At 43.9% G+C, this 25,108-nt stretch overlaps 2 protein-coding genes across 2 annotated transcripts; one reads left to right on the forward strand and one right to left on the reverse strand.

Annotated features, from left to right (window-relative positions):
• Positions 1-12,953: 12,953 nt before the first annotated feature.
• fzd8a (frizzled class receptor 8a) lies at positions 12,954-15,607 on the forward strand. Its single transcript, XM_086190839.1, has one exon. The coding sequence runs from the start codon at positions 13,335-13,337 to the stop codon at positions 15,084-15,086; it is 1,752 nt and encodes a 583-aa protein (XP_086046965.1). The 5' UTR covers positions 12,954-13,334; the 3' UTR covers positions 15,087-15,607.
• Positions 15,608-18,929: 3,322 nt separating this feature from the next.
• LOC147241872 (cytochrome P450 2F2-like) lies at positions 18,930-24,531 on the reverse strand. Its single transcript, XM_086192154.1, has 11 exons — positions 24,279-24,531; positions 23,740-23,899; positions 23,497-23,649; positions 23,256-23,416; positions 22,467-22,535; positions 22,230-22,334; positions 22,001-22,139; positions 21,803-21,888; positions 21,389-21,490; positions 21,114-21,255; positions 18,930-21,033 (listed from the first exon to the last, which is right to left on the reverse strand). The coding sequence occupies exons 1-11, from the start codon at positions 24,438-24,440 to the stop codon at positions 20,846-20,848; spliced, it is 1,467 nt and encodes a 488-aa protein (XP_086048280.1). The 5' UTR covers positions 24,441-24,531; the 3' UTR covers positions 18,930-20,845.
• Positions 24,532-25,108: the final 577 nt, after the last annotated feature.

Raw genomic sequence — 25,108 nt, forward strand, 5'->3', positions numbered from 1 at the left:
CATCACAAAACCAATTTATTCAGCCACATTAAGACCCGTGCTCATTCTACTCGAGAATTGAAAATCAATAACTAAGAGGAAATAAATTCAACCCACAAGACTTGGTTTTGAACAGCACCTGTAACAATCTGATCAAAAGTGAGCCTGAATGTGCAGTCGATGCAGCCTATGGTCTCCATACTGTACGTGCCAGTGAGGATGGAATGTGCCATCAATGCAGGATTTTGCTGCACTAAACAAACCTGGAGCTTGTCTAATTGTGATCTTACTACTGTGAACGTCTTTTTGATCTTTAAAGGAACAAAAAAAATAAATAAATAAATCACCCCAAAAATGCAAATTCAGTCTAGACACCTTCATCCCAATGGAAGGTCGGGTGCATTTTTTAAGTCCACAAAACACAGCTGGAGAATCACAGAAAAAAAAAAAAAAAGGTAATGCATAAATAAAAGCCTGAGGCGAACAGTGACCACTTTCCAAACGTAAAGAAATACACGTAATAAAAATATCAAATGTCTCTACACTGCTGGTCTGAAGTAATCCATCAGTGTCCTGAAGCCTTGGCATACCAGCTTGTTTCCAAAAATAATTCTGATGATTTTAGCTTCACTTTTCACTGTAGCCTAGAGCACCCAGCCTGACGCCGTGTTTCCAGAGAGGATCGTGTTTCAGATTGTTTTTGTTATAACCGTTTAAAATTTAACAATTTTGATTGACTTTTACGGTTCTCTGCAGTTTTGAGCCCAGATTCACTATAAAAAAAAAAAAACAAAGTTTTCAAAGACCATTTGATTTCCTCAGCAATACGCAGCAGACAAATACTTTTATCAACTGGGTGAAGAGAATGAATATCTTAAGAGTCTCATGTTTCTCTCAGGTGTTGCTGGACAGGAACTTAAAGTTTAAAAATTCACACGAGCTTTATCTGGAATTGTCACAGTTGAAAACTAGAGCGGGGTAAGAAGTTTGTTTGACAATGCCCATATGATTTGAGCACAATGTTGTCCCAGTGTTTTTAGGCATACAATTCACTTCCAAGTTCTCTCAAATTGGTGCTACACTGGGTGCCACGCAGTGCTCAGGGTGCCATCAGCTGCTGCAAACCGGCCGCATAACTAAATTTCAGACACAACAGAAATTTTGGTCAACCAGTCAAACTAGAGGCGTTGCCCCTGACGGCCTTTCTTAAACAACTCATTCAACATCAACTCCATTCTTCAGCATGCAAAACAACTTCAACGTAGCTTGCATTACCCAATAGCCACACAGTGTGAGCGAATGAATCGTGAGCTTTGGCTTCACATCCCAAATGGTTCACCGGTACAGGGCGAGCTGAAATTACAACTTTTCCAAACTCCCGCCCAGTTTTCCATACAATCCGATGATGACACTTTTCCCCCCACCGATTTCATTTGCATGCTACATGTAACTCCTAAATACTTCCGCGAGACAAGCCAACCATTTCCAAGGGTTTGAATGAAAACCAGTGGCCAAAGCATCCCGAATGCCCCATACTCATATCAGTTAGGGTGGGAGCAAACCAGAAAGTCCAGTTTACAAAAAGTACAAATAAAGGGGGACCATGTGACCCAAATGCTTCAGTTTGCCATGATGGCAGTAGGACTTTCTTCCTGTGGGACAACAGCACTCACTCTGACGCTGTCTGTTGTAATCAAGTCAGACTTTATCTGAAGTACTAAACAAAAGAAGACCAGTTAGGTAGATGAGATAAGGCAGAGAGGTGGAAATTTTCCTCACACTCCTGCAATTGACATGGACGTCTCCGTCACTCATCAGCATTCCGTCTGCAGCACTTTGCTGAAGAGGAACAAACCAAACACAAAGTATATTGATTCCTCACAGTCAAACCTTGCACAAATGCAGTTTGTGTGGTGAGGGCTTTTCAAGTCCTCTTATATGGCTTGAACATTCTGAATTTGCCTAAGATTAGCCTCCGTAAAGAGGATTACTACTTTTGTATGGAATATTTTCAACACTGGCGTAGTCATTTCAGGAATGTTCAGTCAGGCTTTCAGAGCATTGTGTTTACTCACCTGTCAGTCTGTTTTTCCTTTTCTTTCACTGAAACAACCCATACAAACACACCTCACCCAGCCTGAGCGCTAACTGCAACCAAGTGTGTTGGTGTTGACTGTGCAAACGCTAGTACATTAGCCCCGGTGTTATCTGCGCTGGGAGCCTGTCTGTCTCAGCCCAGAGCAGAGCAGTTCACCTGAATGGCCTTTGTTTCTCCGTGACCCCCCTCAGAGCAGGTCACAGCCTGAAGCCATTCCACCCTGAATCTGACCCTCCTCAAGTTTCCTTGTCTCAGAGATTTTGAAAAAAAATCAGAGGAGGAGGGAGGAGAAGAGCGACAGAAAGATGTAAAAAGAGAGGTCAGAGGCTCAGGTGAGCTTGGCGTGTAGCCTGTCAATCAGACATTATGCAGCGTAGCTCAGGGAAGCCTCTCCCTTCTACTTCTGTGCCCCTATCCTCAACCTCTGCTGTTCCATTCACCTTTTACGTCTTTCATGCCACATTGAGAAGCATTCGGATTCATCCTGTACATAGTTAAATAGCGGCAAACTGCATCAAGAAAATGCAAGATAGGAAGTGTATTAGTTTTCCTGCTGCTACTTGAATCCCGGTTGATGTTGCACGACGCTCCTTAAAAGATAGTATAGAAAGTATCACAAGAGCTACATCAGACTTTTTCTATGTTGCTCACAGCGCTAGTGACAACACCAGCCATGCTGATTGTTAACAGGTCAAACATCTCATAGGAGTCGACAATAAATGATAGTTTTAGATTAGATAATTTGATGTATTAGCTAAATTAGCAGGAAATGCTCATCAGCAAGCCGCATCAAACTAGCTTTAAGGCAGCCGCATTGTAAGCTTAAAAAGCTCTAAAAGAATAAGGTCACAGCCCTGACGTTGATCCTCCTTGTTTGCACAATTAGCTGAGCAGCCAACTAATCTCATTTGCATTGTCTGGAGATGCCAATCTTAATGGTGTCATTAGCTGATAAAGATGTCCTCAGTCTAAATGAGTGAAGATAGCATCATTGGCTGGAGACTGAAAACATTATTACGCTGAGCTTTGCTAGCCTGATGCAATCAGTGCCCTCAATGGAGCTCAGTCAAGCCTGCAAACCTAATTTAAGGAACATGATGATTGATCCAATTATTATTTGCTGCAGTGGAGAACCTGTAATGTTCGAGATGGAGGAGTGTCATGAGGGAGCTTTTATCTCTAGGTGTTGTTGCACATTGCACAATCCGATCAGGAGAGAGAGGAAAGAAGGTATAAGTAACGTTTCCTATACAGGGGGAGAGGTAATTAAAAGGTCGCTGCTTAGTTTACACACACAAGCTATCACGTTGTGGAATCTGAGAACTCAGTGAGTATGACTAGGTTATATGCAGAGCCCTCTTTATTTCAAATTTTTCTATTTTAATTTTAAAATACTGCATCTTCACGCCTGGTTTCTGACCTTTTGAGGTGTCTTTACAACCGCGAATTGAATCCATTTAGTTCCAGCATGTGGTTCCAGCACCGATGATGAAGCAGGCGCTTGCTCCTCAGATAATATGTATATGTGTGTATTCCGTGTGTGTGTGCGTGTGTGTAATTTGCTTGAATTTGTGCACTGTTATACCAAAGTGGACAGTAATCAATTCATTTGGAGTAGTCAGACTGTAGTTGTGAAAGCAGAATGTTTGTATCAGTTGATAGTTGTTTTTTTTCCTTCAGTAAGAGCTAAGAGTGCTGCATTGCTTTTAATTTACAATCTTTTGATTCTGGTCATTGCCAGTTTCTTTCCCTTACTGATGCCTCCACAGTGAGCATGACTGCGTGTTACTGACATTCCTTCCCAATTCCTTATCAATTCATTTAAATTATTTAGCTAAAACTGACACGGTTGTCATTGTTGATATGAAGGGATGTGGGTAAAGCTTGTTGAGCTCCAGTGGCATATAACAGATAAGGTCACTGGTGTCCTATTATCTGGCTGAGGGGATCCTGAGTTTTCTCTAACTCACACACATTCACACAAACACCACCCTCCCCAGAGTCTCATCGTGCCCCAGCTAACCATTGATTGTTTGCCAGACTGGATCAAATTATATTCTAAACACCTCCAACTATTTCCTAAATGAAGCCAGTAAAGGAGCAGTCTATGTTAACCCAATATGCAAGCTAGATTAACCCTGACAATGATGCCTGTGTTTACATCCACAAACATGTTCAAATGACTGCTAATGAGCAGTATGGGATGCCCAGGGAAGCTCACTCGGGGCTTTGCTCAGCCTCTGATGTGAAAGCAATCAGGAAGTTTGATCAGAACCTGCCAAGAAGGAGTCGCTACCTCCACAAGGTCGTTTGTGTTTTACACATCTGCTACCTCTCAGCATCTCTGTGTCTCACCCTCTGGTTATGGTTTCCCACTTACCTACCTTGTCGTTTTCTGCCTCTCGCTTTTTCCCTCCTTCTGTCTAGCGGTCATCCTTGCCCTCGCCATCTGTTTCGCAGTACCACCACACAGAGGAGGAGGGAGGTAGAGAGAGGCAAAAGGAGATGGAGCTAAAGAGCCGATTAAGCGAGGGAGTGAAAACGTGAAGGATATCGGCTTCTATTTTTATACATGTAGTTCTAGATTCTGGAATCATGATCCACGGCTGCTTTCAAAAACATCCAGATTTCTAAGGCTACATCCACTCTTAGCAAAGTTTCATTCCAAAATGTTCAACTGCGCTTGTGCCACGCATCCACACAACTTTTCCAAGCCTCTAAATGCAGACCACGTGACTCTTTCCTGAACAAATCAATAAATATCAGAACTGACAGTTGGAGGTTAATCTGCCACAGTTAAGGACTCAAAGGCATTGCAGACCTTGTTGCCTTAGCGAACAGCAGTTCATTTGATTTGTTGTTACAGAAGAGTGACAAGAAAACTACTGACCATAGTCTACATGTTCTGTTATATTTTCTGCCCCATTCCCACTGACCTAAAATAAAAACTGCAAACACCCACTCACACTTGGGTTTTTCCTGCAATGGGAACGCCTTTAATCAGTATTAATTTCCAGGTCAAACGATCCTGAAGTAGACCAAGGTATTTTTCAGCTCAGCTTTGATCGGCGTGAGTGTCACCTAAACCCGGGTGACGGTGACACTTGTGCTCTCAGACACATCGCAGCAGTTGGGGCTCCATTTTATCAACAGCATACATGGAGGATTGAAAGCCTGTCACCTCCGCCAGTAAATACCATGACTAATAGTCCTCTCATCCACGAATGGGACCTGCCTTTGTTCAAGGAGTGACTCTCCAGCATTGCTCAGTTGGCCAAGTGTTTGGAAAACAGACTGCAGGAAGAAATTCATCAGAAACTCCATCACTGTCCTCAATTCTGCCTTTACTAAAGCTTTAAACATTGAATCCATCCCAAGGTACTGCACCCTGGTCCTGTTTTGACAACAATGGACGCTTCTTTCCTGCGCAGTGTCTGCATTTGTGACATCAAGCATGACGCACCAGGAAAAAAAAAGAAGGCAACTCCCCATCTCCCTGCAATGGGACCAGGATAAATTGGCAAGGGTTACTAGCTTTGTAAATTTATTCTGATATGGTGTGCAAACACCAGTGTGTGGACAGAGGTCATGTTAGTTTCCACTTTAAAGGAAACCTAATTGGTGTGGATGCATCCAAAGAGTTATTATTTAAAAAGCCACCCATGATTTCTTCGCCATAAACCCATAAACGACCCAAAGACTCTTTTTTAAGGGGCTCGGATGACTCCTGACATAAAACTCCATTCACCGTAGCAGAAATGTGTCCTGTTTGAATGATTTTGGAATGAAAATGTACTAAACACATTGGATGAGGATTCAGCAGCTCATGCTATGTAGTTATTATTGTCTCCCTCGAAAAAAAAAAAAGCCTTCATATGGATAGCAACCCACAAACTGGGGGTTGTCTTTATGTCAGTGACAGAGACACTGATTAAATTATACAATGAAAACACCATATTGAACAGGTATCACGACCCCCCTTGTAAAGGTCTGGCAAATGGCTCTGGAAAAAACAACATACGATTGAGGCGAGCCTCCTTCAGCTGAACTTGTATGGACATGAACACGGAAATAAACCCTTTACATTTGCTGTTTTAGCTGGAACTCTTCATACCTGGGAACCGTTGAGATTGAGGGTTGCGTAGATTCGATGCGCAGGCATGCTCTGCTTCTAGCGGCAAATGAGAGAAGATTGGCCCCAATTATGGAAATCACGCCCTGGTTGAAAAATACGACGTTTTTTTTTTACACTTACTCTGTTACTTACTGCCCCACTATGTTAGGTATTTTATTAACGCATGCATTTTAAATCTAACCTGTGTTCTTATACTGGAAACTAGCATTGGAAGCTTTCACACCCTGGCATTATTTTACAGATGTCGGGGGTATTTCTGATAATATTGGCTAGTGCACGACACGCTACAGTCCATTTTCTCCCAGATGAGAGCACAGAGAGACTTGTATATTCGTAAGCCAAACCATCTCAAAAGTTATGGGCTTGAGTAAATTGAACTAAATACATTCTGACATCACTTTGCCTATAAAGTAGGAATTCAACTTAGTAGACAGTCCAAGAGTCCCAGCTGACACTGCAAGATCTAAATAAGGGACTTTTATCTCTCTTCAGCTAAGGTCTAAGTCATTAATATCTCAAGAGGAGGTTAAAAGAGCACAGGTAGAGGTGGAATAGGATGTATTCAAAGACCGCATGAATAATAATGAGTTAATTAGCAGGACTTACTCAACAATCCCCAGTAGAAATGAACGCAGACACCTTGTGACCCCTGAGACCCTCTGCAGTCTCGCCAGAATCGGCCCTGAAGCAACTGGGTCGAGTAACCGTTCCGTAGTACCCCCAAAACTCTGCACCACAACAACGACAGGAAGTTGAGCGAAAATGAGACGATCACGTTCACGATACAAGTATTCTACCCCCGGAGCCTGAATCCAAGTCGACCTGAAGAAGTCACATTCTCGTCACACAGGATTCATCTCGTAATTAAAGGGGACCTGTTACGCTTTTCAGATGTTTCCTATCCTCTGGGTTGTTTTGTTGCCTGCCGAGATTAAACGAGGAAGAATTCCTGAATTGAAGTGAGTTTTTTCATCCTTCAGCTTCCTGGACACACAGCAGCGTTTACATGCCACTGCACTTTCACGATACAATCATCTGTTTACACATGAAAGACGAACAAAAAGTACATTTACATAAAATCATACCAGTTTACCATTGATTGACATGAATGACAAGCTATGTGGTGTGGTACAACATAAACTGGACAATGCTCGTGAGAAATTTCAAAGTGCTATTTTGGTGTCGTTCCGCTTGTTGTTTTGTTATTTCACTGTTTGTTAACCATCCGTTGATAGGTGCAAGCTCCATGGCTGGCTCTGTCTGCATTCTTGAGTCACAAAGAGAGGGAATAGGGGGGGGGGGGGGAGGACACTCCATCTGAGCTCAAGACACCAAGTTGTGAGTGCTGGAAAGGCAAAATACATTTTGTTTAGAGAGATCTTGCTTTAAAGTATATCAACCAAAAAAGGTCTTTCAAACTGAACTGAGCTCCTCTGTCTCTCTCTCTCTCTCTCTCTCTCTCTCTCTCTCTCTCTCTCTCTCTCTCTCTCTATATATATATATATATATATATATATATAATTTATGTTTTTTTTTGGGGGGGGGGGGGTTTGACTGTGAATCATCCAGAACTACTCTACTTATGGAAATGTCACAATAGGTCCCCTTTAGGAAAGTCAGCTCCAAGTACCCTACAGTATGCATGTGCTTGCGTGCGTGTGTGTGTGTGTGTGTGTGTGTGTGTGTGTGCGTGTGTGTGTGTGTGTGTGTGTGTGTGTGTGTGTGTGTGTGTGTGTGTGTAAGAGACAGAGAGCGAAATAAATCTCTGTAGGCTTTTCTGGACAGAGAGAACAAGTTCCATGCTGTTTTACAAGAGGGCAGATCAATCTGACAAGAGTGTCAGGTAGCTGGTATCATGGCAGCCAAAAGCAGACCTCTGCTAGCTCGCCAGATCATTGTGGCATCAGATGCCTGAAAACTCTGAATAAAACACACACACACACACACACACACACACACACACACACACACACACACTTGTCTCAGGGACAACTGCCAATAACAGTCAGTTCTTTGGCTGCAGGAGAATGGTACAGATTCTCCTCATGGAGAAAATGTTGTTTTTTAATTAGTTGTAAAAGTGAAAAGTGGATCTGTTTTCTCAAGATTATTGGAATAACCCACCCCACAGATGTTTCTGACATTATGTAACAGATTCCCATTTTCACTTGGTAATTTACATTCAGCTTCTCTGTTTTTGTGAAAACAATCGTAGCCCATTCAAAACTACAAATTCTCAAAGAAATAAAGCTGCCCAAAGAATGGAATTTAAGTGCAATCTGGTGTTTTGTTTCTATTAAAAGTTTGGTTTTGCCAATAAATATTTATTCATTTATGTTCCCTAACTGTATACCAAGTTTTGGTTTTTTTTGGGGGGGGGGGGGTCTTTTTTTGGTCCAGGTTAAAATCATGCACAGTCACATTTTCCCTGATAGTTTGACTGAACCAGCATGTTCAGATGGGTTGTGGCCATCCCTTCGGGGGTTAACTTACCGTTTGGTAAGTGAGTATTTGAAATGGCGATAGAATTCATTGTTAAATAATAAAAAATTTAAAAAATTCTGAAAGCCAACCAGGTTTACAGAAAAGGTATAACCCCTGTAACAAGGTCCTTTTTTCATTTTCCTTTTTACAAACAGGCAACTCTGGAAATTAAATTCTAAAACCATTCACTGGCTTTGTAGTGAAACATCCACAGGAGCCATTTCTTCACAGTTATTTATGTGAGGTAAAGGCAAATTGTCACTCTCCTGATAACTACTGTGCTTCTTCAAACCAAGGCATTGTTAGCTAGACTTGATTCCCTCAGTCAGTTAATACTTTTACTCATGACAACACACACACACACACACACACACACACTTTGGTCACACAGAGCAAAGGGAGGGTGTAAGGAAGGATTTACAGGGGCCGCCTGTCCTCCCAGCAGTAGGCTGATTGGAGGGGCCGGCTGTGTTTGTTAAGGTAATGGGCCCTAGGTGAGCTAATTCACAGGGTACACGCTCCACGCTCTGTCACCTCAGGAGCACCTCGGTAGAACAGGGGGTTGCCAGTCAGGTCTGAGTTGGGGGAGGGCTCGCGAGCTCTCCCCAAATCCCCTCAGCCTTGCCCCGTCTCCTCAAGCTCCACCTGAAAGTGATTACCGGGCCAGCCGTGGGCAAACAAGCCCCATATGGAGTGTCTATAGTGGGGCTGAGGCTGGAGCCTGGGGAGCTTTCCTCCACCTCTTTGGAGAGAAGAGGCCTGAGCAAACATAGCTAATGAAGTCTTAACAAGCAGCCCTGGGTTAGCGTGAGCCTGCTAAATGCCACCGAGGCTCTTGGAATTGTGTCCAGCAGATTGGCTAAATCTCCTCGAAGCTTTCCTTTACAAGATAAAGTTGCATTAGCATATCTCTGTCTCACCATCTCAGAAGTAAGTCTGGGATCTGGCAAGTAGTCACACTTGATGGGCTTGCTTTTTAGAGCAGGAGCACTTGATTCAGACAGACAGAAAGGGGCTTTAAATGGAACACATTAACTTTGGATCTTGATTTGATGGTGGATTGTATTCATCGGTCTCACAGGCTTCTTATGGCTTCGGTCTGAGCCGATATTTTCTCACAGCGTATGGCATGAGTCCTTAAGTAAATCATCTTCGTACAGAACAGACCGACACCCTCTCTTGCCCTCATTGATCCTCCCTCTCTCACTCTCCCACACTGTGAGCACCTTAGCACTCCTTTTTATTATGTGTCCTGTTTCACACATCTCAAATACCAGGGTTTATTGTTGGGAGAATATCACACCATCCATCACGAGGACAAACATACACACACGGACACGTATACCTCCACAGCACCGACTAACTGTTTCCTAATCAAAAGCAAACAGCCATTAACAAAGCTCCTTCCTTGTCTCACGCTGGCGACTCTCCCGATGCACCACCGTCAAGCTCTGTCTGGGTTATTTTACTTGTTCAGTGGGTCGAAGCTGTTGAGGGGGGGAGGGAAAAAAAAGCTGCCTCCTATGATAAAGATCTGGCACCCATCCAAACACAATACCACTAAACTTAAATTCAACACCACACCCTGGCCTCAGCACACAATGTTGCATTATGCTTGGATGGGAAACTAGGAGAAAGATGGGGTTTTTTAAACTCTCTGCTTGCACTGTGAGACCACACTAGGCTTCCTTGCGCCCGAACTCTCGACGAGGTGTGTGTGTGTGTGTGTGTGTGTGTGTGTGTGTGTGTGTGTGTGGGCGTGCACTGTAGAGAACCAAATGTCTTTTGAAAAAGTACCACCTTTGTTGGTTAAGTGACTAAATGGTCTCGGACAGATGTACCGATCACAGGTCCACCTTCTCTGGCCTTGTTTTACCTGAAACAACACAATTAGACTTCCATAATTTAGCCTTTGACGACAAAAATACACAACAAGAGGATATAAATCGTGCGCCCTTCGAAGATTTAATTTGCTGTTACAACCACCTACGCGCGCCACAGGAGAACAATTTGAAACAAAAACAAAACAAACAATTTTTGTTCAAGATATGTCAGGGTCAAAGCAATAATATCATGGTCCTGCGTGCAGAAACGTATTCATTGATTGCGCAACATTATATCCTAGACTCCACAGTCGCCTGTTCTGTTGTCACTGTTTCAGCTGCAAAATAGACGAGAATTAGTTTTGGGCATCACACAACCTTCACTTACTTGGATGTCGTCCTACTGACTGGCAGGGGTCTCTGGACGGTACATCTTCCTTGAAATGCTGGAATTCCGCCACAAACTTCATAAAGCGTGAAATGCAAAGAGATTTACCTGGCAGCGATGAGTCTGAGAACTCGTTTGGCGAGGGCTTAAATTTATAGGATGTTTATTTATGGGGGGGGGGGGGGGGGGCAGTGTGCTATGGCTTTCAGTAGCCAAAGTTCTATGTTTACCTACAAATTACGAACATCTTTCCATTTTTCTATTTATTAAAAGTGACGTTCTGTGTTTGAATTTTTTTTGGACGAGCGGCTATTTTTAGTTTAAGCTGTGGCAGTACATTGTATACTTATACTTAGATATCCTATATTCGGCACACAAAATTTAACCTGTAGATTTTGTATTATTATAACTGTCGGATGATTGTATGAGCTCAAAAAATACAGCGTTCAGCCATTTTGAATTGTGAAAGTTCCATTTTGTATTCGTATAATAACATTTTGATGTTGAAACGTTGATTTATTTTTCTGAAAACGATATCAGACAAGCCTTTTCTGCGATTTCTGATGTTGGTGTAGGCTGGGAAATCTACCGTACCACCGTGGGATGTCATGACTCATTTGACTCCAACTTAAAAACTGCACTGGTCATCATACTTTTGCACAATTTAACAGAAGTCCTTGAATCTTTTCCTCGGGAATATTTCCACACCATGGAAATGTACTAACAGTATGAAAGTATAAGAACCCAGTACTGAAGCATGTCCCCTGTGACTGTGGTATTACACAGCAGGCCATTCTAGCGTTTGATTCCTAGTTGTGCTTGGTTGAAGCAGGGGCTCCTAGTGAGCGACATCAAACTCAGTGAATGAACATTTTCACGTGTTGATTCATCTCCTCTAATAATGGAGTGTTTGATTTGAAGGAAGTCAGGAGACAGTGAGAGATGCCATTGCCAACGCTTACAAATTTCTGTCAAAGGACCAACTGACTGCGCGTGTAAAGTAAACGCAGTGACAACACACCTGTGCTTCTGAGTTGATTTGAGTTGAAGTAGAACACGGCGTGAAAAGTACAGCCCACCTCAAATTGGCACTAACTACAAGTAAATGGCTAAATTCCACCACCGGTTACAGCACACGAGATGGAAAGGCTGTAAAGTTGATAAAGGGACGAGTCTGAGCCTAACTGACCATGTCGGAAATAATAAATCAATTCCACTCAGTACAATAGGATTTCTGTCAAAGCGACAGAGACGTCCACAGACACGCTGGATGCGTGTTACCGCTGATAGGAATTCTGCTCTGCTTACTTGCTCTGCAGCCTCGCGCAATTACGCCTCCCGCGGAGCTCCATGCAAGCGTTAAACGAAACATTAGCACCTCATTTAAAAAATAAAACAGCTTCTCACAAGGACAGGCAGCTCCCTGGGTAGTCTCATCATGCGCAAATTAGCCAATTTAACAAACTGGCCCCTCTCTCTCTCTCTCTCTCCCTCTCTCTCTCTCTCTCTCTCTCTCTCTCTCTCTCTCAGAAACAATCATCCGAGGATGGACGCATCCTCAATATTTGTGTATGTGTGTGTGTGTGTGTGTGTGTGTGTAAGAGAGAGAGAGAGAGAGAATTCCAATTGCTGGGACATTAAGGATGTGTCAGACAACAGGGAGGACGACATTTAGGATAAAGAGGAGTTGGTTCAGGAAACAGATTTCCGTTTGATCGTAGGTTAATAGTGCCAACAGTGGACGCGCATCTATATTTAAACACATATTGGAACTTTATTATGAGAGGAGAATGTTTACTAGAAACTGAAATATTTGGAAGAGTGGTTTTTTTATGTTTTCTTTTTTGTGAATATCAGCTGGAGGTAAAAGCATCGTGTGCTGCAAAATAAAAACATGTCGAGATACAAAAAAAAAAAAAAAAGACTGACGGGAGGCACCGCCTCCGTCGCTCGGTGATTAGAGGAGCTGCTCCGGGGGCGTGGCCTGCCAGCCTCTCGTATATATTTGCACTGCTTCGTCTCAGTGCTGATGATTTGTATGGGAACCAGCAATAACGTGGGACAAGCCGACTGAATGTCGCTGTGTTTTGAAGAAAGAAGGCCCGTATATGTTGGCGTTGTATCGGTCGGACAGCAGCGCTGGTGGTTTTTCTCGTCAGACAGACGGAGGATACTGGCAGCGGTCTCCAGAAGAAGGTGGATTCTCCTCTCAGCCATCTTGACTGCTGCTCGCCGCACTGAAGCCTGCTTTCTCCTCCTCCTCTCAAAGTAAACACGGCTTGCACATTGCTTGCAACTCCGTGCAAGATACTGAGAGAAGCAAGATGGACTCGCTTCGGAAGATCTAACCGGGCTGGAGGTGCAAGCAGGCGGCTGAGAGGATTTACTACCAGAGCAGAAGAGGGGGGCACACGACGCGCCGGAGGGATGGAGTGCGATTTGTTTGGGATTTATCTGCTCCTCTCACTCGCACTTCTCCCCAGATCCAGCTGCACCACGGCCAAGGAGATCACCTGCCAGGAGATAGCCGTGCCCCTGTGTAAGGGGATCGGCTACAATTACACCTACATGCCCAACCAGTTTAACCACGACACGCAGGACGAGGCGGGATTGGAAGTACACCAGTTCTGGCCTCTGGTTGAGATCCAATGTTCACCCGACCTGAAGTTCTTCTTGTGCAGCATGTACACTCCGATCTGCCTGGAAGACTACAAAAAGCCGCTACCGCCTTGCCGGAGTGTGTGTGAGAGAGCCCGGGCCGGCTGTGCGCCTCTCATGAGGCAGTATGGTTTTCCCTGGCCGGACAGGATGAAGTGTGATTTGCTGCCAGTGCAAGGGAACCCCGATACTCTGTGTATGGACTACAACAGGACTGACTCCACCACAGTTTCCCCCGTCCTATCTAAGCCCACCAACCACCCGGGTAAGGGTTACAATCCACCCAAAGTGAAGCCCGGTCGCGCCGGCGCGCCTGGAAAGTACAAGCCACCGGCTGCCCCGTGCGAGCCGGGGTGCAAGTGTTTGGAGCCCATGGTGCCGGTGAGCACTGACCGGCACCCGCTTTACAACCGTGTCAAAACAGGACAGATCACCAACTGTGCCATGCCGTGCCACAACCCATATTTTACGCACGACGAGAGGGCGTTCACTGCCTTTTGGATCGGACTTTGGTCCGTGCTGTGCTTCGTGTCAACTTTCGCCACTGTCGCCACGTTCCTCATCGACATGGAGCGGTTCAAGTACCCAGAGAGACCCATCATCTTCCTCTCGGCATGTTACATGTTTGTGTCGATCGGCTACATTGTCAGACTGATCGCAGGGCACGAGAAAGTGGCGTGCAACCGGGAGTACGACCTGGAGCACATTCACTACGAGACCACTGGCCCTGCGCTCTGCACGGTGGTCTTCCTGCTTATTTACTTTTTCGGCATGGCCAGTTCCATCTGGTGGGTCATCCTATCCCTGACGTGGTTCCTCGCTGCCGGTATGAAGTGGGGCAACGAGGCGATCGCCAGTTACTCACAGTACTTCCACCTTGCCGCCTGGCTCATCCCCAGCATGAAGTCGATCGCGGTGCTGGCGCTGAGCTCTGTGGACGGGGACTCGGTGGCTGGCATCTGCTATGTGGGTAACCAGAACCTGGACAACCTGCGGGGCTTCGTTCTCGCCCCGCTGGTTATTTATTTATTCATAGGTACAATGTTCCTCCTGGCAGGGTTTGTGTCTCTGTTCAGGATTCGCAGCGTCATCAAACAAGGTGGCACCAAAACTGACAAACTGGAGAAGCTGATGATCAGAATAGGCATCTTCACGGTGCTCTACACCGTCCCCGCCACCATCATAGTCGCTTGTTACTTTTACGAGCAACACAACAGGCAGAGCTGGGAGATCACACACAACTGCTCCAACTGTTTACTAGAGAGGGACCGCAGGAGCCCGGACTATGCAGTTTTTATGTTGAAGTACTTAATGTGCCTTCTTGTGGGCATCACATCGGGGGTGTGGATCTGGTCGGGAAAGACTTTGGACTCTTGGAGGACTTTCTGTACCAGGTGCTGCTGGGGGAGTAAAGCCACTAGCGGCTCCATGTATAGCGACGTGAGCACGGGACTGACATGGAGGTCAGGCACAGCCAGCTCCGTGTCTTGCCCCAAGCAGATGCCATTGTCCCAGGTTTGAATGCAAAACAAAAGCAGCTTATGAGGACTGCTAATTGTTTGGGAGATAACCCATCACTCCCTGTCTTAAGCAATTTGCATCGTAATGAACTGCCGCTGAGGTGCTCCAATCCTTCCACACACACACTCCTGTGTGGGGAGACCTGGCATTCACACAGGTTAATTCCTCCCTGTTTATATGTATTAGAGGAGACTGAGGCTTTTCCACAAACTGGGCATTACTTGGTGAAAGAAAGAAGACAGTTTTGTTGTTGCTTCATACAAAGAACATTTGGGGGGTTTTAACCAGTTTATAGTGCCAGATAACATTGTATAATGTCAATCACATCAAAGATGGTTTAAATTAAGCCTTAATAGTGCCCAAGTATTTTACGGGTCATTCATTTTGTAATTTAGACGGTATTTATATAAAACTTATGTACATTTGTGTAAAAAAGAAAACTTTATAAGCTATTGTAAATTTGTACAAATTGTAGATGTCTTTTTTTTTGTGAAATAGCAAAACAAAACAAAAAAAAACGGAAATACAGCCTTTATTTTGACAATAAAACATTTGATAAATCAAGATTAAGATCTGTGTAACTTGTCTTCCGTGTGCGAGCAGTTCCAGAGCTGACGCTCGCAGGTATGGCTCCATGTGGTCACCCTGTTGAGGATGGAAGCAACAGCTTTTTCAGAGTCCCGGCACAAAAAGAGGAAGCCCTTTTAACCATCAGAGGCTGGTAATTAGAGGCAGGGGTTGAGTCGGAGCATCTCCATAATTGTTAAAGTCCTCTTCACATGCCTGCAGAAGCCCGCTTTCTTAATTTAGTAAAAAGGGGGACAGAGTGAATGGGGTATAAATGCAGGGAACAGACCCTTTTCATCTGCAGAAACTTTGATCTTTCTTTTTTAACAGCTTAGAATAAAGGTGGCGTGTATTAGGAGTGTCTGTCTGATGTGCCAAGGTTCCCCTAAACGTCCCCATTTGGATGCTTTGATGGGCGTCCTACAATTGTAAGAGCATTTTGGAACCCTTGCTTTTGACGGGAGGGGGGGGGGGGGGGTTGTCAGAGTTGAAACCTGCCAGAGCCCCTGGGTCTTGTGTTTGTTTTTTTTCTCCGGGCTTGAATTGAAACATCTCTCCCTCGACTCAAGCTGTGTCAGTGAGTGCAGGGGCCTTGACATGAATGATATTGAAATAGCAATGAAAGCCCCACAGGTGGTCTGTTCACATGATCTCACATCTTAGGGCCCCCTAATCGAGGCATTTTTGCAACAAATGTATCTGTTTTTGGTCCCAATTAACCCAATGTGCTGGCATAAAATGATATACTGTAACCCAGAGTAGAGATGTCTGTGATAAGCTTGTTAATTGTGGTGGCGGACTTTGTAGTGACGGCTTTATTCCATCACACACGGCAGATATTAAACCCAAAACCCTCTGTTCAGTTTGTAGACAAGGATCTGTTGAGAGGGAGATAAAATCAGCCTTTTATATCGCCGCTGTGAAGATGGAAGTTATATTAAAACATATTCAAGACCAACAGAGCGGCCTTTTTAGCATTTTGCCTCCACGTACTTTATCAGCTTTTGTGAAGTTACTAAAGATAACGTTTGGGAGTCACATCTTTAAAACAAATTTCCCAAAAAATAAACTTGACAGGGCTTTTTTTTTTTTTTTTTTTGGAAAGACCCGGAGCGCATGGCGTGAACGATCTGGCGTTTTCTTTCAAACAAATAAGTCACATTTGTCCTCAGCTTGGCGGTTTGTTATTCTGGTGTTCACCTCAAAAACCTCAGGAAGGTGGCAGGCAGCAGCTCCGGCTCTGCTGACAAGAAGTCTCATGGAAGTGACATAAATGTGCAGCACCACCTTGTGACGAAAGTACTGATGTACATCTTAACACGTGACCAAACGGTCTTCACACACACACACACACACACACACACACAATAATGAGTTACCTGCTCATTTTTTCTCAGGTTGAACCAACCCATGTACTGTAGGTGCAGCTCAGGGGAGAGAGTGATGCTGGGAGTGCCATTGAGGTCTGCCTCACACACACGCAGGGCAGGGCTGTCACCGTGGCTGCGCTAGTTAGTCTGACTTAATGAGTCTGCTCTTTTATGGAGGGTGTATATGTCAGGGCTTGCTCGTGTGTTCATTTCGGCCACATTTTAAACATCCGTTTCGTTCTCTCCGGCAGCTCTGCAGTTCATGGATGTGGCGCTGCTTCAGTTCTTTAATGATGAACATATTTTCAGTCGCAATTGTGTCTATTTAAAGTAGGAGGTAAGAATTAACTTGAAAGCAGCTTTGTGCCGTCCAGATGCACCGACTGTCCTGAAAACAACAATGAGCGCAAACCCTTCCCTCTGTTACCGTCTGGTGTTCTAATCACACCTAAAAGAGCACGAACAGCACTGCAATCAGTGACACACTCCCGGTGCAGGATTTCAGCGACTGAATCTTCATTTTTCTCTCATCAGCAAGGTGTCGAGGAGACTTTAAGGCCCAGGAGGAGCGTTCTGATATTGCTGCCTATATCACAGACTGACGTTGGAGTCCGTAAACTCCTGTGCCCGCCAGTCCCGCCCACATCTTGCACTTATTTTTCTCACGGACTGAATAATAAATTCCAGTTTGGCTTTAGTGTTTTTTCCAGATTGATTTAAATACATTTACCATCGCAGTCAACATGTATACTCAAGGCTTTAAAAGTACAACAACGGAAAGCAAACCCATTCTTATATTACTGAGGTGACTGGGCTACCCCACTCCTTTATGTCAACAACCTTTTATGTCTCAGCCCTCATTGGAGAGCCGAACGTGAAATAGAAAACTAAAGACAGGTTAAGATCTTTAGCCTCTTTTTAAAATGACTTCTTTTTTCCCCAACTACAGGTTTTGTTTTTTTTTCAAACCAATAAATGACCCATCAGGTTGTAAAGATAACCCATATTAAGAAAAGGTTTCTTAGTTTTGTTATATTTATATATATATATATATATATATATATATATATAGTTTTAAAGTGCAGGCACACTTTGACTCTCACTCCCTTGGTGAAATCTATGCCAAGACAATTCAATATTCTTGTTCCAGGTGGTGGAATGTAAAGAAAACACGTCATCTGAAAATATTCAAGTCAAAGTAGTTCGAGTCGTCAGGTCAAGTTGATGTCGACCGTTTTAATGCGTCAGTGCATGAGATGGGACATTGCAGGTGAAAACCGCTTTGTGCAAATTTAGAATTTTTTGAAGCCGAACATGATGTCGTGTTTTCCATTTAGTACGATTCCGGTCGTGGAAAAAAAAAAAAAGTCTTGCTCAGTGTTTCAAAAGTCTTCACTGAAATACGCACAAATCAAACTGTACAGAAACTTTGGGAAGCGAAATGAATGGGAGTATTAGTTTAAAAAAAAAAATCCCACAATATAACAATAATTTCTCAAGGTTGCATGTAAAAGTGGAGAAAGAACAATGGCAGTAAAACCACAGCTCCCAAGGGTTCCTCCTTCCAGAGCTAAATACAAATCATTGACCTCTAGTTTTCTGAGAGGTTTAGATTGATGTTGAGACATCAACCTCTAGCTCAGGCACGTATTCCCAGCTGGCCATTTGAAACACCAGATGTTGCAAAGTAGGCGGTCTCTGCGTTCTGCGTTGTGTCAGGCTGTGTGGTAATGGTTCCTAAGGAATGTGGACGTCACTGAAGCTGTGCACTTTGGTTAGCATATTTTAAACCGTGACTCTAGGAAAACGGTGCCAACGGGCTAATGTTTCCGAAAGTGGCGTGTCTTCATCAGAGGGCGTGGACATGAGGCAAACACGTGGGGACAAGTGACCTTTCTGTCTTTTTTCAAAATAAATCTTTAATCTTCCAAACACAGAATTGTAACAGAACCTTTGGTTGGTAGGCAGGTAGATAAGTCACAAGTTTGGAGACACCTTCTCATGCAATGTTTTTTCTTTATTTTTACTACTTTCTACATTGTAAATTCATACTGAAGACATCAAAAATATGAAGCGACATACAAGGAATTATGTCAAAGCAGCCACCCTTTGCTTTGTTGACAGCGACGCAAAACCTTTGCCTCCTCTCAATGAGCTCCGTGATGTCATCACCTGAAACGGTTTTCACATTCTCACACGTGGGTCTGGTCAGGGTTCTTTTGTGGAATTTCTTGCCTTCTTAATGGGCTTGGGACCATCAGTGGTGTTGTGGAGAAGTCAGGTTGGAACACAGCTTGAAGGGCCTGTCAGACAACTGGTAGAATTCATGTTATGGCAAGAACCAACCAGCTCAGTGAAGAGAAGGGACAGTCCGTCATGACTTTAAGAACTGAAGGTCAGTCAGTCCGGAACATTGCAAAAACTTTGATTGTGTCCTCAAGGGCAGTCACAAAAACCACCAAGAGTGCTATGACGAAACTGGCTCACATGAGGACCTCCCCAGGAAAGGAAGCCCAAGAGTCTCCTCTGCTGCTGAGGGTGAGTTGATCTGAGTCACCTCAGGTTAGAGGCCAGATAAATGCCATAGAAAGTTCTAGTGGCAGACACATCTCTACATCAACTGTTGAGGGAATCTTTCAGAGGCTTTGTTGGTGACACTGTTGGGGATTTATTCCAAACTGAAGGAACACTGAACCAGCATGGCAACCACAGCATCCTGCAGCGACACCTCCAGGCTGTGTAACGGCTATTTGACTAAGAAGGAGCGTGATGGGGGGCTGCACCAGATGACCTGGCCTCCACAGTCACCTGACCTGAACCCAAGCGAGACGTTTTGGCATGAGATGGTGAAGGCATAAGAGCTAAAAAAAAAAAAAAAGTGCTCAGCATCTCTGGGAACTCCATCAAGACTGTAAAAACCATTTCAGGTGACGACCTCATGAAGCTCTGAGGGGACGCCAAGAGTGTGGAAAGCAGTAATCAAAGCGAAGGGTGGCTATGAGGAAGACTCTAAAAACATGAAACATGTTTGGAGTTGTTTCACACCTTTTTACTGCACTATTCCATACGTGTTTATTCATAGTTTTGATGCCTTTAATGAGAATCCACAAGGGAAAAAGTCATGAAAACAAAGAAAAAGCAAAATGAGAAGGTGTGTCCAAACTCTTGAATGATACTGTGTATTATACACACACACACACACACGCGCGCGCGCGCGCACACACACACACACCATCAGAAAATAGTGTTCCTTCATTCCTGCACCAAATGACAAGAATTTATCCATAGAGATGCTTCAGTTGTCATTGATGAACACCTTCAAAAGGCCATCTGTGACATGATGGGATCAGAAGATAACATTTTAGTTGTTGGTTGTTCTGGGTTTTGTTTTTTCAGTGCAAAGCAGTCTGCACAGCATGTGTTCTAAATTTAAAATTTTAAAGACAGATTCCACATAATACTGTTAATAAAACACAGAATATTTAGAGTGATATTCATCCACCTCCACGAAGGTTGTAATTTACAGAGAAAAATGATTTGTAAATGTAATTCATACATTTGTCCACTTGAGGGAGCCATTAGCTGGATGTTGTCTCAGAAGGAATTGGACAATGCAAAGTGCATTTGATGGTACCAAGACTGGCAAAACCTTCTAAAATTGTGCCCGTGTGATTGCGGCTGTACGTGAGGTAGGTTCTAATTTCATATAGACGCCTCATACCTGAGTTCATGAGTCAAACATGCCGTTCAGAACACAACAAGCTCCTGCACAAGACACACACACACACACACACACACACACACAAGATGGCATATTTTGTTCTATTGGGAGTCCCTGATTTGGACTTTCATACGGTAGGGTTTTGGAGATAGAGTGACCCCGTAGACTGGCTTGTAGTCTGGCTGTCCTGCATCCTCAGGCCAGATGAACTTAAATTTTCTCAGCAAGGTCACTACGATCAGAAAGAGCTCCATGCGAGCGAGGCCCTCTCCCAGACACATGCGAGGACCTGAGGTTTTTAAAAACAATTCATTATGCATACATTGAATATAACAACGGACACCGACTCCTGGCCTGAGGCTTGCATACCTGCAGAGAACGGCATGAAGGCTTCCGGTTTAACAAACTCTCCTTGCTCATTCAGGAAGTTTTCAGGGTTGAATTCATGAGGGAATTTCCACTGTCCCTCCTCATTCAGCACTGAATTCAGGTTTTGAATGATTACTGTGCCCTGAGGACGGAAGGAGCAAACAGGAAGAGCGAGGTGTTTTTATACGATTTTACTTCACAAAGTGATTTCAAAGCTTATCGCGAGGTGTGTTATTGTAAAGGAGTAAATCAATCTTGAGAAATCATCGCCTTACCCTTGGCAAAGTGTAGCCTGCGAGCTGTGTGTCTGTAGTTGTGCAGTGGGGGACACTGAGAGGAACAGTGTTGGCTATCCTTTGGATTTCATGGATCACAGCCTGCATTAAAAATAGAAAACTTGTACTTGTTCCCAGAGACGAAAAACAGAGCTCAAAAAATGTAACAAAAAAAAAAAAATAGCATCGGACTTTTGATACGAGTTACAAAACCTAAAAATGCATTCCTTTTCAGTCCTTAAAACAACATAGCAAGAAACCAGACCAACTATGTCAGTTTGACAGTTCCCCAAAGCCTCTTGCATAAGAAAGCTGAATGAAACAGAATGAACCCTTCTCTTCTGCAAAGTTGAGTTTGCTGCAAGGCCTCCTGAAGTACAAAAGTTCTTCGCAGAAGTCTGTCTACCAGTGTACCTGTATGTAAGGCATGTTGTGTCTGTCATCGAAACTGGCACGCTCCTTGTTTCCCAACACTCGGTCTACCTCCCGCTGACATCGTTCTGCAGTTCCAAGAGAGAGACAAAAGGGTAGAATAGTCGAACAGTCAGTGGAACCACGCATTCCAAGTGATGTAAAAGAACGGAGGGACGGACGCCAGGATGAAAGAGTCACCTTGAACGTGTGGGTGGGTCATGAAGTAGAGGAAGCCAGTGAGCAGCGTGTTGGAGGTGGTGTCGGTCCCAGCAAAGTGAAGATCTAAAACAAACATGGTGAGTCGAGCTTCTGAAAAAGAGGTTTCATCACAGGCTCTCTGAAAAGATTCCGAGAGAGACAGTTGGCTGTGAGAATTATGGATTGGTCAACTATTTTTAGATTCTAATATCTATTCTTGTCTCCCCACCTTGTCAAGTTCATCCAGGTAACAGTCAAGAAAGTCACGTGGTTGCCCAGGTACTCTGGTCTCTTTGTGCTGGGTGATCTGATGAGTTACAAGTTTCTTACAAGTCTGAGAAAAGGGAACAAGACAACAGATTGGGGAGAAAAAAAAACAAACAGATTACCACAATAATTATCAGCACGTTTATGATGTTAAGTGAGAAAAACAGGAATTTTTTAAAGGCTCAGTCACCAAACCTACCTCAATGTTCCTGAAGGCCTGCATGAACGGCAGCGGCAGGTTTCGAATCAAAGGAAAAGAATCATACAGCTGTGAGGAAAGAGAATCAACACCTACTTTTACTAAAAAAAACAAGTTTGTTTGTTCATTCCTCAGCGCAGCAATGGAAACACACCACTCTCACTGCAGGTAAATGCAAATGGAATGCATGCCAGAAAAACACAAGGACTTCATCCCGCTCCTTGTGCCTTTATTTGAATTATTCCCTGGAAGTCTTACATGTACAGCGAGTGAAATAAGCATTGAACACATCCCCATTTTTCTCAGTAAATATATTTCTTCAGACCTTACATGCTCATAAATTAAGTCATGTGTTAAAAAAAAAAAAAAAAAAGGAATGACGCATGGAAAAAGTGTTTAGCACGTGAAGTAACGGAGCTGCGGAAAAGCACGGAGAGCCGAGACACCAGCTGAAACCTGCCGGTAATTAGAAAGCAATCCTCCCTCTCTCGGTGCAAATTAATATCAGCAGGTTCAGGTCCAAGTGATGGCCTTTAAAAAGTGTCTCCTCGCAAGAAATGTCTCACGATGGGCAAAAGCAAAGAGCTCTCTCAAGACTTTTGAGACCTTGTTGTTGCTAAACACACTGATGGAATTTGTTACAGAGGGATTTCTAAACTTCTGAGTGTTCCAGGGTGCACTGTTGGAGCCATAAGTGAAAAATACCCGACATTACTGGAGCTTATAGTAACGACTGAGCGGGGTTCTTTTTCCTTCTCCCCACGCCACAGCTCGTCAGCGTTGACCTACCACAGCCCAGGGTCCGTTGGCTATCTTGGAGTTTTCTTTAAAACACTGAACAACCACTTTGATGAAGTCCTCGTCATAGTCGAAACGCACGCCGAACAGAACCTGGCAGATAATGTTGGAAGCCGCGTTATGAAACATGACTTGAGGACACAAGGTTTTTCCTGAAAGATGGAACAATGATAAGTACAACGCAGCACAGTCCACTAACGACAAATGATGTGCTAGGTGGCTAAGTGGATACCAATGCTCTTTTCCAGTGTTTCAATTGTGTATTGTATCTCTCCCAGAATCCTCTGCTCCATGGACTGTTTCCCCAGACCAAAATTTCTTAAGGTCATCAGAGCAAAGCGACGGTGTTCCTTCCAGCTTGAGCCATAGTCTGCTAGAACCATCCCTGAAACACGGAGCACATGACACGTTCTCACGTGGAACTACGTACGTTGGTCCTCCACTTCAGCAGCCCTCGTATGGTCTTATCTCTTACCGCTCTGAGTGAGGTCAGCGACAAAGATATCTCTGGGGCGTCCAGCGAAATCAACAGCCTTGGTAATCATAGCCTCCTTCATGGCCTGCGTCCCATTAATGACTACAGCTGGCGTGGGTCCGATGAACAGGCTGTAGACGTTTCCATAGCGCTTCCTCAGCTTAGGAGGATCAAAGTAAGATGTCTTCAAATGACCGCAGATCAGTTCGCGCTAAATGCAAAACACACGTACGCTGCATCCCGAGAAGACAAAGATTGTTTTCTTATCCTGTAACTCTGCTCAGGATTGAAAGTTTTGAATGCCATCGTCTATCATCCGTCAATCACTTACCTGCAGTGGGTCACACCGCACCTCCACTTTAAAATGAATCATGTGTTCAGAGTTGTTCTGCACAATCAAAAGGAGCCTAAACAGCTGACTAACACTGTGTACACAGTAAAGATACTACGCCTAGAAATGGAGGAAAGCTGTTTTATTCGATGCTGTTTATATTGTAGCTTTTTTCAAACCAACAAACGAAAGCTTTTCTGTTTCATACCCTCTCAAAATCCTTCATGGGGTTGTCCAGGCTGAGGTTTAACAGGTTTCCCAGTATCGGCAATGGAAGAGGTCCTGGAGGAAAGTGTTGTGCTCTCCGACATTTGAGATAAAGGATGAAGACAAAGGTAGAGAGCCAAAGAAGAATGAAAGAAACAAGCATAATGGAAGGGATTCCGCCGATTTGAGGAGGATAGACTGGATTTAGAAGTCTTTAAAGAGTAGAAAAGCCCTGCCTCTTCTGGTTATTTAAATGTGAATGCAAAGGGTAGACAACTGAACTCAGTCAAGGAAGCCCTGACGCGCATCGGCTCGCCCTCATTACATAACTAAAGCATGCAGGCCCTTTGTTCTTTTTTCTTTCTTTTTTTTAACTCTCTTGCATTCCACCTGCATTTACCTGCAGTAAGAGAAAGTTACATTTCTATTGCTGTGCTGAGGACTGACCAGACGTGACGATAAAGGACCAAAAACATCTTCTTTTTATTTTTAAAAGCAGGTGTGGAAGGGACATGAATGATGACTGCTTTCAAACCTGACGACCTGGTGTTAGACCATTGTTAGTGTTTAGACAGGGGTTTTCTTGTGTGTCTCCAGTAAAAAAATAAAACAAAACATCCCATCCACAAACTAAATTGGCTGGCAAGACCATACCACGAATCTGTCTGATATGATATTCTTAAATAAATTCCTAAAAATATGGGCATTCGAATGGCCAAGCAACAAACGAGGTGCATAGTAGTGTGTAAGCATTTTACCAACTGCTTGGTGGAATGTGTGACTGTTTGTGTCGGTGGGGCTCAGTTGGGGCTTTTTAGCCGGTTAATCAGG

Source organism: Aulostomus chinensis, chromosome 21, assembly GCF_037954235.1.
Source record: "Aulostomus chinensis isolate RoL2024-O1b breed Wild chromosome 21, RoL_Achi_v1.0, whole genome shotgun sequence".
Classification (NCBI taxonomy): Eukaryota; Metazoa; Chordata; class Actinopteri; order Syngnathiformes; family Aulostomidae; genus Aulostomus; species Aulostomus chinensis.

Excerpts from the sequence above, each read along its gene's own strand:
- LOC147241872 (XM_086192154.1), bottom strand. The coding sequence starts at position 24,440 with ATGCTTGTTTCTTTCATTCTTCTTTGGCTCTCTACCTTTGTCTTCATC. Across the intron at positions 22,335-22,466 it reads AGGCCTTCAGGAACATTGAG|ACTTGTAAGAAACTTGTAAC; the intron begins GTAGGTTTGGTG and ends CCCTTTTCTCAG. Across the intron at positions 22,140-22,229 it reads ACCTGGATGAACTTGACAAG|AGAGCCTGTGATGAAACCTC; the intron begins GTGGGGAGACAA and ends GAATCTTTTCAG.
- fzd8a (XM_086190839.1), top strand. The coding sequence starts at position 13,335 with ATGGAGTGCGATTTGTTTGGGATTTATCTGCTCCTCTCACTCGCACTT.